Below are 15328 nucleotides of genomic sequence, written 5' to 3' on the forward strand. Positions count from 1 at the left end.
TATAAACAAAAAAACGTAAACATTATCAAGTATTAGTACACATCACAAATGATATTTGGATATAAATTTCTAAACAAAAGTCAGATGATATGATATGAATGATACAAATTTCTTTGCTAATTATATATATAACTTACAAACATTGAAGCATTTCCAACGGTCTGTCATTGGAGTTCCCAAAGCCAAATTTTGATAAGTGTGGAAAAAAAAAAGAAAAAGAAAGAAGATGTTTTAGCGAGCTGCTATTGGAGTTGCTAAATTCAACAATGCTAAGTAATTTAAAATTTTGTGATTCAAATAACTCAAATCACTTAAAATGATATCGTTTTGAGTGTAAAATGACGTAAAACGACGTCTTTTGACAGATTTAAGTCACAAAATTTTAGACTACCACATATTTTCTTGCTAAATTATAGCAATGTCCAAATTATAATTTATCATTTTGCTACTACTATAACTTTGGCAATATTATAATAGCAATTATCATGGGAGATGCTCTTAATAGAATGGACAACAAGGTGTACTACTTGTATTAATAGAAACCTCAGGGGCCTTCATGGTCATTAGCAGAAAATTGAATACAACGTTTCTGTACATAAATGGATGGATCCCAGCTAGGAAAGTGTCTAGCTAGCTAGGTGCCGTTTGAGAAGAGGGCCCCATCTTAGCTTTCTGTTTTTCAAAAAATTTACTGTTGGGTTTGAAATTCATCGAGAGGGATGAAAAAGTGTGTCTGTGAATCCCCTTTGATTCTTTCTCTCTCTAGGTTTCATTTTCTATTGTTTTTCTTGAAAATACAAGGAGAGAGAGCGGCTATATATCTCTATCAGCTCTTTCTTCTTGTCTCTTCAAACATTTCCAGATGCTTTGTGCTTCTTCTTCCTCTTCTTCTCCCTCTTCTTCTACCTATCTATCTTTTCAACTTTTTCTTGAAACCCTTTTCACTTTCACTCAAAAAATTAGTGAACTTTAATATAATCAGTACTGTAGCTGAAGAGCTTACTGTTGAAGCTCAAGTTGGAGAGGGAGAGAGAGAGAAGATGAGTGCTTCAAAGTTCATCAAATGTGTGACAGTTGGAGATGGAGCTGTTGGGAAGACCTGCATGCTCATTTGTTACACTAGCAACAAGTTCCCCACTGTGAGCCTCCTCAAAAACCAATCTATATCAAAGAGAGAGAGCCCTTTTTATTTGTACTATTATTCTTGCATTTGTTTTCAATTTTATCGATTTCACATGCCAATAATGCCTCTGGGTTTTTTTGTGATTTCTTTGTTGGGTTTTTCAACCCCAAAAATAGGGCATCTTTTGGGGGCAGAAAGTTAGTGTCTTGACAAATAACAAGTCATTTGGTTGGCAAAGGATCCTCTGTCACAATGCACTCGCAGATCATGTTTCTAGATTCTTGTACTTCAAGATTTTTACGATTCTAGGACCGAGTGCATTGGAACAGAGAGATTTAGTGACAACCTAATCCATTTGGGTTGGATTTACTCTTATATTTTCCAATTTCTAGGAACACACAAACTGGTCACATAATAAGAAACAAAATTTAGATGAATGAATAAGATTTTATAAAATTTGTTAGTGGGATCTGCCTCTAATGTATATGGATGGATAAGATTTTTTACATATAGATATAGATTCCACTAACAAATTTTATAAAATTTTGTTCTTTCATGTAAATTCGGTTTCCTATTTTATGAAAGGTTTCTGTGTTTTTTTAGCCAAACTATTATTCATTTGGTTTTGGTTAGGTCATCTCTAGCCCTTACTCAAATTATTTGAGTAAAAGCTTCATTTGATATTAACTACTCCAATTGACAAATTCAGATTTAAGCATAAATTTGAGTAAAAACTTCACTAATTGCAAATGGTAAATTTGAGTGTCACAAAATAGCCTTGAAAGTTTTGAGCAAATATTTGAGTCTCTTGATTTGGGTAAAAATTTGAGTAGAGTTGAAGGTGTTTTGAGTAAATTTTACCCAAATTTAAATTTGATACAATTTGATTGAAGGATTGGAGATGCCCTTAGACTCACAACCCAATCTGTACCCGAGAACGAGCCCCATGATTTTGTCCATTTAGGCTCCAAACCCTAAGGCACCTCCATAATGGATGAGTTCATCCTGAACAATATCTGTTGCATGGGATGCCAACACATTCATTTTCTAAATCCATGTGTGGCATTTTAGGGGCATTGATACAAAGATCTCTATGTCTCTCTCATTCTCTGTTTGGTATGGCAGGATTACATACCCACAGTATTTGATAATTTCAGTGCTAATGTGGCTGTGGATGGGAGCATTGTCAACTTGGGATTATGGGACACTGCAGGTATCTTTTTCATTGTCTATTGAATCTCTCTCAACTTCTATTTTTGGCTTAGTGCTAGTTTGGAGTTAGTGTCTTTCTTTTCCATTTCTTCATTTCTGATTGATTGATTTATTGCTGTGGTTCAAAGGTCAGGAAGACTATAGCAGGTTGAGGCCACTAAGTTATAGAGGTGCCGATATATTTGTGTTAGCTTTCTCTTTAATCAGCAGGGCAAGCTATGAAAATGTTCTCAAGAAGGTACACTCATTTTCATTGCTGACTGGAGGGAAGCCAGCCCATTAATATGTTTTGCTTTCTTATTTTCACTTTTGTTATTTACAAAAAGTGATGCTTTTTTTATCAAACCCACGTGAATTTAAAACATATTTCCTAAACAAAAGTAGTTTTGAACTTGTGTCCAAGATCAGGTTGTTTTGTGAAGTCCTAGTTTTAACACAGACTTCAAATACTTCTTCAAGCTTGAAATCATATTTTTTAAAATGATTCACTGCCATCAATTGGAGAGCCTTTTGTTTTTTAATCTTGTTAGATATAATCCGCAAGCTAATGAGCCTTTCCTTGCCAAATTTTATTCAGTGGATGCCAGAACTTCGTCGATTTGCACCCAATGTTCCAATTGTTCTCGTTGGAACAAAGTTAGGTACGCAACAAAAAACATTTTCTTCGATTTTATTTAGCATAGTGTTGCATCCAGGACCTTTGGGAAGTGTGGGTCCATGGAAGTATATAATAAATAACATCAAATTAATCGTGTTTTGTCTTTTCAGATCTCCGTGAAGACAGAGGGTATCTAGCTGATCATATGGGATCTAACATCATAGCAACTGCTCAAGTATGCATCAATAATTTCTAACTTTTATGTATTTAATTTTCTAAATGGACAGTTTATATGTTAAAAAACTGCTTAACCGGATTATATTATTTTAGGGGGAGGAGCTGAGGAAACAAATCGGTGCAGCGGCATATATAGAGTGCAGCTCTAAGACTCAACAGGTAGATTTATGGAAGAAATAGGACTTTGAGAATGTTTTGATCATCATTAACCATATGCCAAGTTCCATCCCCGGTTTTGTAGTCATTGTTAATATAAATGATTTTAAATAGTCTCTCAACTGAATTCTAATGGCTCCTCGTTGATTATTAGAACGTCAAAGCTGTTTTTGATACTGCAATCAAGGTTGTTCTTCAACCTCCAAGGAGGAAGGAAGTGGCAAGGAAGAAAAGGCAGAGAAGCACTGGCTGCTCAATTGTGTGAGTACTTGCCTTGCATATCAAATTTTTGTCAATAACTTACATCTTAGGAAGCATGGGGACCATGCAAAATATGTAGTTTTATATATTTATTTTATGGACTATATAAGCATAAGTAATTATTAAATATCGTATAACGAATATTTAATTCAAAGATAATAATTTTTAAACTTTAAAGGAAGAGAATTAAAATAAATTTACTGAGTTTTTCTTTTATTATTGGATTTGAAGTTATTTTATGGTCTAATTACACTAAGACCCCCCTCAATTATGAAAATTATGCAAATGCACCCTTTTTAGAGGTGGTTTGGAGGGGGTCTGGAGGGAGTGAAAGTAATAATACATTTTTATAGTTGAGGAGGTCAAAATGTATGGGTTCATAGATGAGGGGTAAAGTGATATTCACTAATAGTAGAGAGGTCTTGGACTAAATAACCTTTAATTTATTCAAACTTGTAATGTTTCATTTGTGGCTCAACAATAGACATGTGACGTGTTCTCAAAAGTGTCTAAAGCATGTTTGAGTCTAGACTTCTTTTTAGAAAATAGGACATATTTCGACGTGTCTGATGATTGTTAGAAAGGTCTAACAAGTGTCATGTCATGTGTCGGTGTCCAACACGGTATTGCACGCAGCACACCACCTTAGAAATGTTGGTGTTTCTTAGCTTACGTCATTGGTAAGTTTGTTGTTATCTTCTACCTAAAAAGGTTTTGTTGAAGATGCCCATAAGAGGGGTGATAGTTTCAATTTGAGGCCTTAGGCAACGGCCTTATGAATCTCCAAAAAAAATCCCAAAAACCAAGTGGATAATATTTTGAAGGGCCTAAATATAAGGCTATTGCCTAGGGCCCCTAATTGAAGGAGGAGGTCTCCGTATTTTCTAATCCTTGTTTGTATATATATATATGTAATAATGTTTTTTTTACTTTTTCATCAACCAATAAAGAAGAAATAGATGCAATTGTAGCTCAATTAAAGAAACAAAGCCTCACTCGGTTCCCAAAACAAGTTTGCATACAACTGATTTGTTTTGCTTTTTCTCTCTCTCTCATAAATAATTAAGGCTGCACTAATGATTAACTCTCTCAATTCATTCACAGGAAAGTATATTGAAAATTTCAAAGCATTGAAATTCTATGCTCCACAAATAAAAGATATTTCGTTGCAATTAACAAAAGCTAGTGAAAAACGTAAAACAAGTAATTAAGAATTAGTTAGCAATCGATGAGATTGAAAAGTTCAAGTAATTAGATATTTATCTCCCATCAATTCAGCTGGTAAAAGTCTACAATCGAAAGCTGTACTTTTTGATATTTCTCCTTAGAACCCGCCAAAATGAGAATCTAATCTCAAGCTTGTTAATTAAAGTTTCTTATTTGTAAGTGTTCATAGAAGAAGCACTTGACATAACATTTTTGTAATTGTCAGTTTACTTACCAAACACCAACTTAATTCCTCATAAGATTTGATACATATATATCAAATAAATCATGCATGTTGATGATGAGTACTGTGGAATTGGAAGTATTAATGAGCTATATAAATTTCTGTAGTGTGCACATTATGAAATTTACATTATTGTCTACTAATTTTTTTTTAACAGCAGGGGTATGGTGTGTGGAGGTTGTGTTTTGGATGCCTGAAAAAGCCGATTCACCTATCCAAATCTGTCTACGTGTGTATCTTACGCCCTTCAACATTGTTTGATGGTCTTATGGAATTGGTTATTGTGTAAGTCTAAGAACTACCTGCAAAGGAGAGAAGAAGGAATTGCTCATTCTCTCCATGCACCATGAATCATGTTCATGTTTTGATTTGTGCTTGTTAAAGTAAGAACCTGCTTAGTACCTGTTAATATCATAAAACCCTTGCTATTGGATTTCTTTTTGTTACGAAACCTATGTTGCTCTTATCAGCTCTTATCTGTATATGTAATAGTTAGAAACGTTCAAGTCTTAGAATATGCTCAGTCTTGGCATTTGGGAGATGGTGAAAAGCAAAAAAATTGAGGAAAGTGGTGTTGAGGGGTTTGGTGGTTGTGTTGAGGGGTTTGAACTATCAAAATTAAATTATCAAATGTTGCCCTTTGTTTTTTCTCCCACTCCAACCAAACAAATTTCATTGTATACATAATCTCATCGGACAATCAGTACTAAAAAATGGTGGGGTTTGCGGAATTACTTATCTCCTATCCTCTTTTAATCTTCCCCTAAATCAATCTTGCTTTTGAAGACAAATGAAAATGTGATTTGGAACTCTATAATTTCTTTTCTTTTCTTTTTTCGTTACGTGGTAAAAGGTTATTTACAATATGAAAGGAATTATATCTAGATAATCATGGTTCAACAACTATACTAACTCAACAAAGAATTTCCATAATGAAGCCTAATATGAAAGTGGTGGTGTTTCACAATGGGGAAGCATAAACTAACTAAACTAGTACAATTGGTTCATGATTTCATCATTCGCATTGGATTGGATAGGAATGAGAGAGTAATTTTTTATTACACCTACTCAAGTTGGAATCACATTCTAAAGTATGAATTTGATCTCAAAATAATGAAAGTAGATGCTTGAATAATATTGACAAAATAATTTTACATCATTAATGAAATCCATATTTATCTTCTTTAATTTTTGTTCAAACATAGTTTTACAAAATGAGTTGTTTTTATATATATTGAAATTCCTATAAAATGAATTATTCGACTCCTTAAAACAAAATTAATGGTGAGTTTTACAAGCTTGTTAAATTCTATCAAATTCATGTTTAAACTTGAGAAAAATATAACCCTATTTGATGTCCAAAAGCAATGTTGAAACAAAATGGACTATTTCAGATTGAAAGTAATTTCAATTTGCCACTCTTTTGCCGACAAGTAGTTGCCTAACTCCAGTGAAGTGCGGAAACATTTTTGCATAGAAAACATACAAATCTTTGATTATTTTTGCAAACAGGTACAGAATATACAAATGCATCTTATAATTCACATAAATCAAGAGTAATATGGGGTTATAATCATGAGTCCAATCTTTTGGAGTATTTTTTTAAAAAAAAAATAATCCTAAAGTAAATTTTTGTACGGTTGAATTTTTTTTTAAAAAAAAGTAGCTATCAATACTATTGTATTTTTAACTTTTGTAGAATTAAATCTCAGTCATTTAAAAAATCACTTTAAAATCATTTTAAAAGATCTGAATCTGACAAATTACAAGAATGGCCTCTGTAATATTATCCAAGTTTCACGTTAGTCCTATCATTTCAATTTAAATAAATTTGCCCTTAAATTTTTTATTTGTGTCAAATAAGGACACAAATTATAGTGGGTGTTTGGGAAGTGGGTTTTTATGTAGATTTTTTTAATTGTATGATATTATTAGAGAAATTTTTTTTGTCTTTGGGAAGATAATTCGGTTTTTTTGTAGTTGGATGTGATGTTTGTAAAAGAAAAAGTGAAATGATTATGAAGTTAAATGTGATATTTTGCTTTGATTTATTTTTTTTTTTCATTTTGCAAAAAATTTGTCTTTTTGTGAAAAAAATCAAAAAAAACCCAGCTCCCAAACTTCCCAAACACCACCTTAACAGTCATCCAAATTATAGATGGAAAATAGTCAACAGCAATGTACATAACCAATTTGTAAGGGTAAAATAGTCTTTTCAAAGTAATCTCTTTATCTCACTAAATCAGAACCGTACATCTCTCTGTCTCTCTCCATCACCAACAACAAACCCTACCTCTTCCATGGTTGACTGATGTCCTTTTTTCTTTCTTCCTCCTGCCTATTTATAAGCCTCCATCAGGCAGTTTCTGTCAACCATGTCCTTTTTTCTTTCTTCCTCCTGCCTATTTATAAGCCTCCATCAGGCAGTTTCTATTCAAGATAGCTGCCCCCCCCCCCTTAAAATTTCCATCCATGTAGCTTATTTCATGGGATGTGAATTTTCATTTCAATTGCTATATGACACGTGGCTTTCATATCCCAATCCAATCTTTGAAAACTTCCTGTTGCAACTTCCATGAACTGCTAACCATATTCTGCAATAAAGTAAAAAACAAAAATAATAATAATAGTGATAATAAATATAAGGAATTTTTATTGATAAATCCATTCTAGAGTTGTTATAACCCATTAGATCCACTAAAAAATATTATAACCTAATTAGTCCCATGAACTTTTCTTTTTATTCCATAAGGTCCATTTTTCTAATTTAAGATAATTTCTTGGACTATTTTGCCCCTGTATATATATATGTACAGTGTTAATACGTAATAGGTGCCTGTTTCTTCGCTCATGCAGTTTGGCAGTTTCTATTTTACGCTTTTCATCATCAATCCAATTTTGAGAGATACGTTTATGTTTTGCATGCTCGTTACAAGGATTGGTTATGCTAGGGTTTCATCCTAGCTGTTGTAGTCTGGTTCTGTGGTTTGCGAGTAGTGAAGACGACGAAGAGGAGGGTGTTCGGTTGTTACATTTTCTGGATTATAACTAGTTCAAATCAGTTTTTTTTCAACTTTTTGTACGATTGTAGGATTGCATGATCAAGGTTAGTATCAATTTGGTTATGAATACATGTTCAATTTATGGTTTCATTCGTATAATGGATCAGATGCTCTGTTTTTGAATTTATATGGATTGAATGCTCTGTTTTTTCAATTATATGCATTTTACGTGGTTATGTGGAGGGGAGTTCATTCATATTATGTGAAGAATGTGTAGTTCTCATTTGACTTTGATGCATGCATAATGAGGCTCTTTGTGGATGATTTGATTATCAGTATATATATATCAATGTGAATGTTCACATTTTGTGAATGTGGAATATGTGAAGAATGTGGATGTTCTCATTTTAAATTGATGTTTGCTTAATGAGGCTCTGTGAAGATTGTTAATATTATGTGAAGATTGTTAATGTTCTCATTTTACTTTGATGCTTGCTTAATGTTAACATCTTGGTAATATCAATGTGAATGTTCACATCTTCGTATTGTGAATTATGGATTTAGCACTTGAACTACACACGTAGTCATCTATTTTTTGCACAATGTGAATTTTCATGTCGATTTTGATTAAATGTGTAGTTCTCATTTTACTTTGATGTATGCATAATGAGGCTCTATGTGGATGATTTGATTATCAGTATATATATCAATGTGAATGTTCACATTTTGTTAATGTGGAATTATAATGTGGATGTTCTCATTTTAAATTGATATTTTCTTAATGAGGCTCTGTGTGTGTGATATAATTCAGAGTGTATGTGTCAATGTAAATGTTAACATCTTGTTTATATTATGTGAAGATTGTTGATGTTCTCATTGTACTTTGATGTTTGCTTAATGTTGACATCTTGTTAATATTAATGTGAATGTTCACATCTTCATATTGTGAATCATGGATTTAGCACTTGAACTGTACATGTAGTCATCTATTTTTTGCACAATGTGAAATTTCATATCGATTTTCATTACTGTTCATTGTTGTGTTTTTGTGTTTTTACAGGAGATGGATACCTTTATGCTATTGGTGTGTACATATGGTTGTAGTACAACTGTAATAAATGTTGCCCGCGCAATGTGTTATTCTCGTTTGGTGGAGTGTTTGTGTGAGAAATGGGATGAGTTGTCTGTTGGTTCTATTTCATTGTTCTGTAAACTACCTGGGATTAATAAGTGTGATTTGGGCAATGAGGAAGAATTTCAGAACATGGTACTGCTTGCTAAATCAATGGGGGTACAACATGTAGAAGTTGTGGTTGAGTTGAAAGGTGATATTGGTCAGTCAAGTAGTTTGGGATTGCTGCGTGTGGGGGTTGAGGATGAAATTGATGCACTACGGAGATTTTGCTACCATAAGGAGAAGGTGTTGTTGTCAGCCCCTTGGGCAAATGGTATTACGCATGTAGGACAACGGTTTGTTGGAGGTGCACAAGAATTTCGTGACGTTTTATGTAAGTATGCCATCCAATGTGGGTTTAAGTTCACATACGTGAAGAACGAGACAACAAGAGTTACTGATATGTGTGCGATGCGAGAGGAGAGGGGGTGCTTGTGGGCTATACATTATAGAGCACAACGAGCAAATGATTTTTTCTACATCAAGAGGTTTAGTGATGTGCATACTTGTGGTATGGATGTCCGAACATCGAAGAATCCGCGAGTTAGTTCGGATTTGGTGTCGAGTACCATATCTGAAATTGTGAGAGACAAGCCGTTGACTCGGCCGTGTGAAGTGGTGACTATTTTGAAGAGAGATTATGGACTAGATGTGAGTTACCATGTCGTATGGTTGGGTGTGGAGAAAGCAAAGGCTGATATTCATGGAGATCACTCGTTATCGTTTGACCAGTTGCGGTGGTATTCGGATGCCGTGATGCGGTACAATCCGAGGAGTTATGTCAATATTGACTATGATGCGAGTAGTCAACAGTTTTGTCGCTTCTTTGTGTCATTCGCTACGTGTATTTCTGGGCTCAATGCTTATCGGCCTTTATTATTCCTGGATGGAACATTCCTCAAAGGAAAGTACAAAGGTTAGCTACTTGCGGCAACGGCGAAAGACGGAAACAATGGTTAGTAGTTTTTTTTAGCTGTATATTCATGTCAATATTCACTCTGAGCAACGTAGTCTGGACAAAAGAGTGATTGCTAAATTATAAGTAATGTGAACATTGACATTAGTATGCACTGATGTGAATGTTCACATCTTTGTATGCTAATGACAGAAATGTGAACATTCACATCACTACATACTGATGTGAATGTTCACATCAGTGTATACTAATGTTAGTTGATCTATTAATGAACAGTACTGTGAATGTTAACATTGTCAGTGACTCAACAATCAACAATGAATTATTAATGGTCGTTAATGTGAATGTTCACATCGTTGATGTTTACGAACCTGAATCCAAAAACAGCAATAGTAAAGAGGGCAATGTACATATGAACATTCACATGACCTGTTTCGTTTATACTGTTTTTCTATTCACTTTGGAATATTGTGAACAGTTGTGTATTGGTGTTGTGTTGTAGGTCTGTTTCCTGTTGCATTTGCAATTGTTGATTCAGAGACCACGGCTAATTGGTCGTGGTTCTTGCATGAACTTGGGAAGGTTATTGATGGGAAGCGCCATATTACTTTTATTTCGGATCGTAATCTTGGTCTGTTAGAAGCTATGCCAAAGGTGTTCCCATCGGCTCATCACGGTTATTGCTTACAACACTTGAAGAGCAATTTAAGAGACTGGATGAAAGGAATTGATAATGGATTCAGGGATCACCTAGTAAGTAGTTTGGGTGACTGTGCCTACGAGCCAACTGTGGTAGGGTTCCATGAAAAGCTTGCAAAATTAAAAGAGGAGGGTAAACAACGAGCTCATAATTTTTTCAAGGACTTAGCACCTGAGCACTGGGCAAATTCATACTTCAAGTAATAATAGTTTCCTAAGGTGTTCCATTTTTGAAGTTTAGAATGGTAGTGATGTGAATTTTCAATTTAGAATGGTGACAATCTTCGAATTGTGTTTCATGTTCAATGTAAATGATGTGAATGTTCACATCTGCTAATGATGACTGATGTCATGTTCACATCTGTTAATTTGTCAAATAGTCATGCAATGTATTACAGATTTGAATGTTGACACGTGTCATATTTTGTTGTTGTTGTTAACATTTACATCTGTCTATCATTTAAGTTGACAACGTAATAAGCATATAATGTGAACATTCACATTATTATAACATGGTAGCAGATGTGAACATTCACATTATTATACCCTAATGTGAATGTTCACATCAGTGTATACTAATGTCAGTACTGTGAACGTTCACATCTGTCAACGTGAATGGTCAGGCCTGTTAAATTCCGTATTGTACAATGTTTGTGATATATTGTGCAGGGGCATGCGTTATAGGGAGATGACATCCAATGCGGCGGAGTCATTTAATAACTGGATTAAAGAAGCACGTGATCTTCCTATCACTCAAATGGTGGACACAATTCGTACTCAGTTGATGCGGCAAATGTCTGCATGGCGTGACCAAGCAAACAAATAGAATGAAATTATTTGTCCGACATTCGAAACAAGGCTTATGGATTCGTTCAATGACAGCAAGTCTTGGCAAGTTAGCAAAGCCAACGAGGATGTGTTTGAAGTTCATTCGATACCATCTGTTACAGTTGATGTTGCGAGGCGTACATGTTCTTGCTTCAAATGGCAAATCAATGGATTCCCATGTGACCATGCTGTTATTGCCATTCAAAAGAGCCGCTACAATCTCAATGATTGTGTAGAGCATTACTTTCATGTAGAGACATATCGTGCAGCCTATTCGGGAGCCATATTCCCTATACCATCGGTGGAGAAGCCGCCTTTTGATCCCACGGACTTCACTATATACCCGCCAACCGTGAAAAGACCACCCGGAAGGCCGAAGAAGAATAGGATCCCATTAAGGGGTGAGAAACTGAAGCACATAAGGTGCGGGAGATGTGATAAGTTGGGGAGCCATAATCGAAAATCATGCACGGAGCCGATATAAGATGTACTTTTTTTCATTTCAACATTGTATTTTACATTGGATTCTTATATTCATTTTTGAAATAAGATTGTGTTGTGTTGGCAAACATTGGGTTGCAATAAGATTACGTTGCGTTGGCAAACATAATAATGCATTAGTGTTTGATTTGTGTTTTATTTTTACTTTTTTAAGGTACCAATCTGACATTTATGTTGGTTGTGTTTTGGATGGATGCATGCTGTTAACATTCACACTTATGTAATATAATCACATTATGTGAATGTTCACATTGTTCAACTTTCAAACATTTCTGTGGTGGGAATGTTCACATTGTTATTACTGTTAACAGCAATGTTTACATCAATGTAAACATTCGCATCATCAACTCATAAGATGTGAATATTCATGACATCATTGTTGCCATTCGCATAATCAGAAGTTATGATGTGAATATTCACATCATCAAATTATTAGATGTGAATATTGACTTGTGTTAAGAAATATCATACTCACACCTGTCATATTGTGTTACATGAACACTTTAAGCAATAGTCGCATCCATGTAATATGGTTTAAAATAGAAGAAAGTGTACGATCATTCTGTGATGTGAACATTGACATCATGTCATGTGTATCCAAAAAAAAAAAAAAAAAAAATACAATCTCAATGTGCATGACCAACGCAAAATAGGCCTGAAAATGCATATACATATATTGACTGAAAAATATCTGTACAAGCAGTGATATAGACTTGATTTACAACTAAGCTAGTCTGCTCCAATATGAAAAATTTATTGAAACTAAATTGTCTTAAATGTGGATAACAGATTTGGGTAACAGTGATAGGTGGACACCCCCCACCTATAGGTTTTCACATTGCACTGTCTTTCTGTGGTTCAGAAAAAGGTGTACTAATGAGTCTCTTATTTGACACCATTCAAAGCGATCTAGGCTGGCAACAATGTCTTCACGATATACATGCGCCCTCATGATGTAACAAACTGCAGGCCCACAGTCCACCCTGAAAATGCAAACTTCTTGTTAGATTTTGAAATTTAGGTGGGTAATGGTTGTGGAACATGTGTAGAAATCGATTTTAGGCTTACGAATTTGATGCTTGCTGAGGACAGATGTCCACTGATATGATTGTTTTCGAAGTAGTTTGGCTTGATAAATTGGTCCATAATGGTGATGATGGTCCAATGTTGTGCACCAAAGCTGTGATGTAGTCCCTCTGCCAACAATGAAATTTCATATTAGGCACCAACCAACATAGGGCATACGTCCAAGTTCAAATATTACACATCACGACGAGTATTATTTTTGTCAGCCACTTACCAGTATTTGTGCTTTGTCAATATGTGGGTCATGTATGCCTTCTCTTGGGCGCAATGAGTTATAATGCCTCCATACATTCTCTTTCACGTCGTACACAACAATTGTCCAGTGAAAGTTGTCGTGTATTGGGAAGATTAAGAATCTCTGGCCTTGATACTCCTTGATGTGTACATCAATTAGTTTATTCCTCTTGTGGGGGGTACTGTTGCATGATTTTCTGCACACAAACGGCATACAATGATGTACCAAGTATTTATATCAATGTTTGGTGTTACTGATTTGAATGTTCATCTGCTAATGGGGAGTTATGTTACTGATGTGAATGTTCACATTTCGTAATAGTGAGTGAATGACATTGATGTGAATGTTCACATCAATAACATCAAATGGAACACATTTCGTATTGGTGAGTGCTACTACTGATGTGAATGTTCACATTTCCTAATGGTGAGTGATACTACTGATGTGAATGTTCACATCTGTTAATGTCAGTGATATTACTGGTGTGAATGTTCCCATTTGCTAATGGTGAGTGATGTTACTGATGTGAATGTTCACATCTGTTAGTGTGAGTAATGCTACTGATGTGAATGTTCACATCTGTTAATGTCAGTGCTATTACTGATGTGAATGTTCCCATTTGCTAATGGTGGGTGATGTTACTGATGTGAATGTTCACATCTGTTAATGTCAGTGCTATTACTGATGTGAATGTTCACATGTGTGTATCATTTAAGTTTATCAACATAATAAGCATATAATCTTCAATGCGAATGATGTTAATGTTCACATCTGTCGATGTGAATCTTCTCAAAGGTCATTTTATATTATTGGTAACATTCACATCTGCCTATTATTTAAGTTAACAATGTAAGCATGTAATGTTGAGAAGAACATCCACATGTATTGAAACATAATCAAAATTAAAGTCTAGTGGTTACCAAACATGTGCTTGTAAAGATGAATGATGAATCTTCCAAACTTGGGTTGACTAGCCCTTGTAGTTCAAGTAGAATTTCACCATAAGCATCTATCACCTGCAAAACCGGAGGGGTGGCAGTACATTATTTACAGTGTCTTTACTCTGTGTGTGTGTATGTGTGTGTGTGTGTGTGTGTGTGTGTGTGTTTTGTACACATTTACAGTTGCCATACGTTGTTGGTTATTGATTCTTCCTTGATGATGTGTATGATGTCATCAAAATACACATGTTTAGTCTTTGAGTCCCCCCGCCAAACTAGCAACCTGTACATTGTGATTACAGAAAATGTTAATGTCAACATTGCACATTTATGAAATGATCTAATTTATTAAGTATGTATGTGAACTGAACATGATGGAAAAAAAAAAAAAAAACAGTTGGGGATATGTAAGATCACTTACTCAGCACCGCCGTTCTTGTGCAAATTTTGGACTTTTTGCTTGTTGAGTTTGTTCATGTTAGCCCAAACCTTCAGTTTGTTGTTCAAGGTTAACTTCTTGGACTTTGTTGGCTGCTTTTTTGGTGGTTGCTTGTCTAAATCTTGTGCAATTTGGACTGCATGTGATTGCTGTTCGGCTCCCTCTTTCCCTTTCTTCTGACCAGGCAGGTTGGGGTATTCAAACTCGTCCAACCTGTGTTCTTTCCTTACCTTCTGCTTTATGCGCTTTACCCTTGATGGGGGGCTGATAATGTGTTCCAATGCTGCAGTGGGATTCTTGTTAAGGCTGTCATGAGCCTTTTGTGCTTCAACTTGAGTGATGATGTGGACGGGCTGATCGTCAAAAAGGTCTTGAAGTATTGTTTTTTCACATTCCAAGTTGATGACCAACTTTGTTAGCCGCTGAATTTCTGTATCTTTCCACTCCATGCAAGTCTTCATGTCCATGTC

General features: G+C 34.9%; 1 protein-coding gene and 1 long non-coding RNA gene across 3 annotated transcripts; one reads left to right on the forward strand and one right to left on the reverse strand.

Annotated features, from left to right (window-relative positions):
- Window positions 1-624: 624 nt before the first annotated feature.
- Window positions 625-5488, forward strand: ROP9 (RHO-related protein from plants 9). Of its 2 annotated transcripts, none has more exons than XM_028221546.2 (8): window positions 625-1139; window positions 2249-2336; window positions 2464-2573; window positions 2913-2976; window positions 3104-3168; window positions 3264-3329; window positions 3481-3587; window positions 5195-5488. In XM_028221546.2, exons 1-8 carry the CDS (start codon window positions 720-722, stop codon window positions 5232-5234), a joined length of 960 nt encoding a protein of 319 aa, XP_028077347.2. In that variant the 5' UTR covers window positions 625-719; the 3' UTR covers window positions 5235-5488. The 2 variants fall into 2 exon arrangements, with proteins under 2 accessions (XP_028077347.2, XP_028077348.1); XM_028221547.2 differs by having other exon boundaries at window positions 728-1139; window positions 5198-5488.
- A 7369-nt stretch (window positions 5489-12857) lies between these two features.
- LOC145805941 (uncharacterized) lies at window positions 12858-14702 on the reverse strand. Its single transcript, XR_014348288.1, has 4 exons — window positions 14612-14702; window positions 14399-14494; window positions 13458-13674; window positions 12858-13353 (listed from the first exon to the last, which is right to left on the reverse strand). It is a non-coding gene; the product is annotated as an uncharacterized LOC145805941 (long non-coding RNA).
- Between the last annotated feature and the right edge of the window lie 626 nt (window positions 14703-15328).

This window comes from Camellia sinensis, chromosome 13 (genome assembly GCF_055761805.1).
Source record: "Camellia sinensis isolate YWXY chromosome 13, ASM5576180v1, whole genome shotgun sequence".
Taxonomy (NCBI): domain Eukaryota; kingdom Viridiplantae; phylum Streptophyta; class Magnoliopsida; order Ericales; family Theaceae; genus Camellia; species Camellia sinensis.

Bases quoted from the DNA above. Each gene is read 5' to 3' on its own strand.
- ROP9 (XM_028221546.2), top strand. From the start codon at position 720: ATGAAAAAGTGTGTCTGTGAATCCCCTTTGATTCTTTCTCTCTCTAGG. The intron at 3,169-3,263 runs GTATGCATCAAT...ATATTATTTTAG, and splicing joins ACATCATAGCAACTGCTCAA to GGGGAGGAGCTGAGGAAACA. The intron at 3,330-3,480 runs GTAGATTTATGG...GTTGATTATTAG, and splicing joins GCAGCTCTAAGACTCAACAG to AACGTCAAAGCTGTTTTTGA.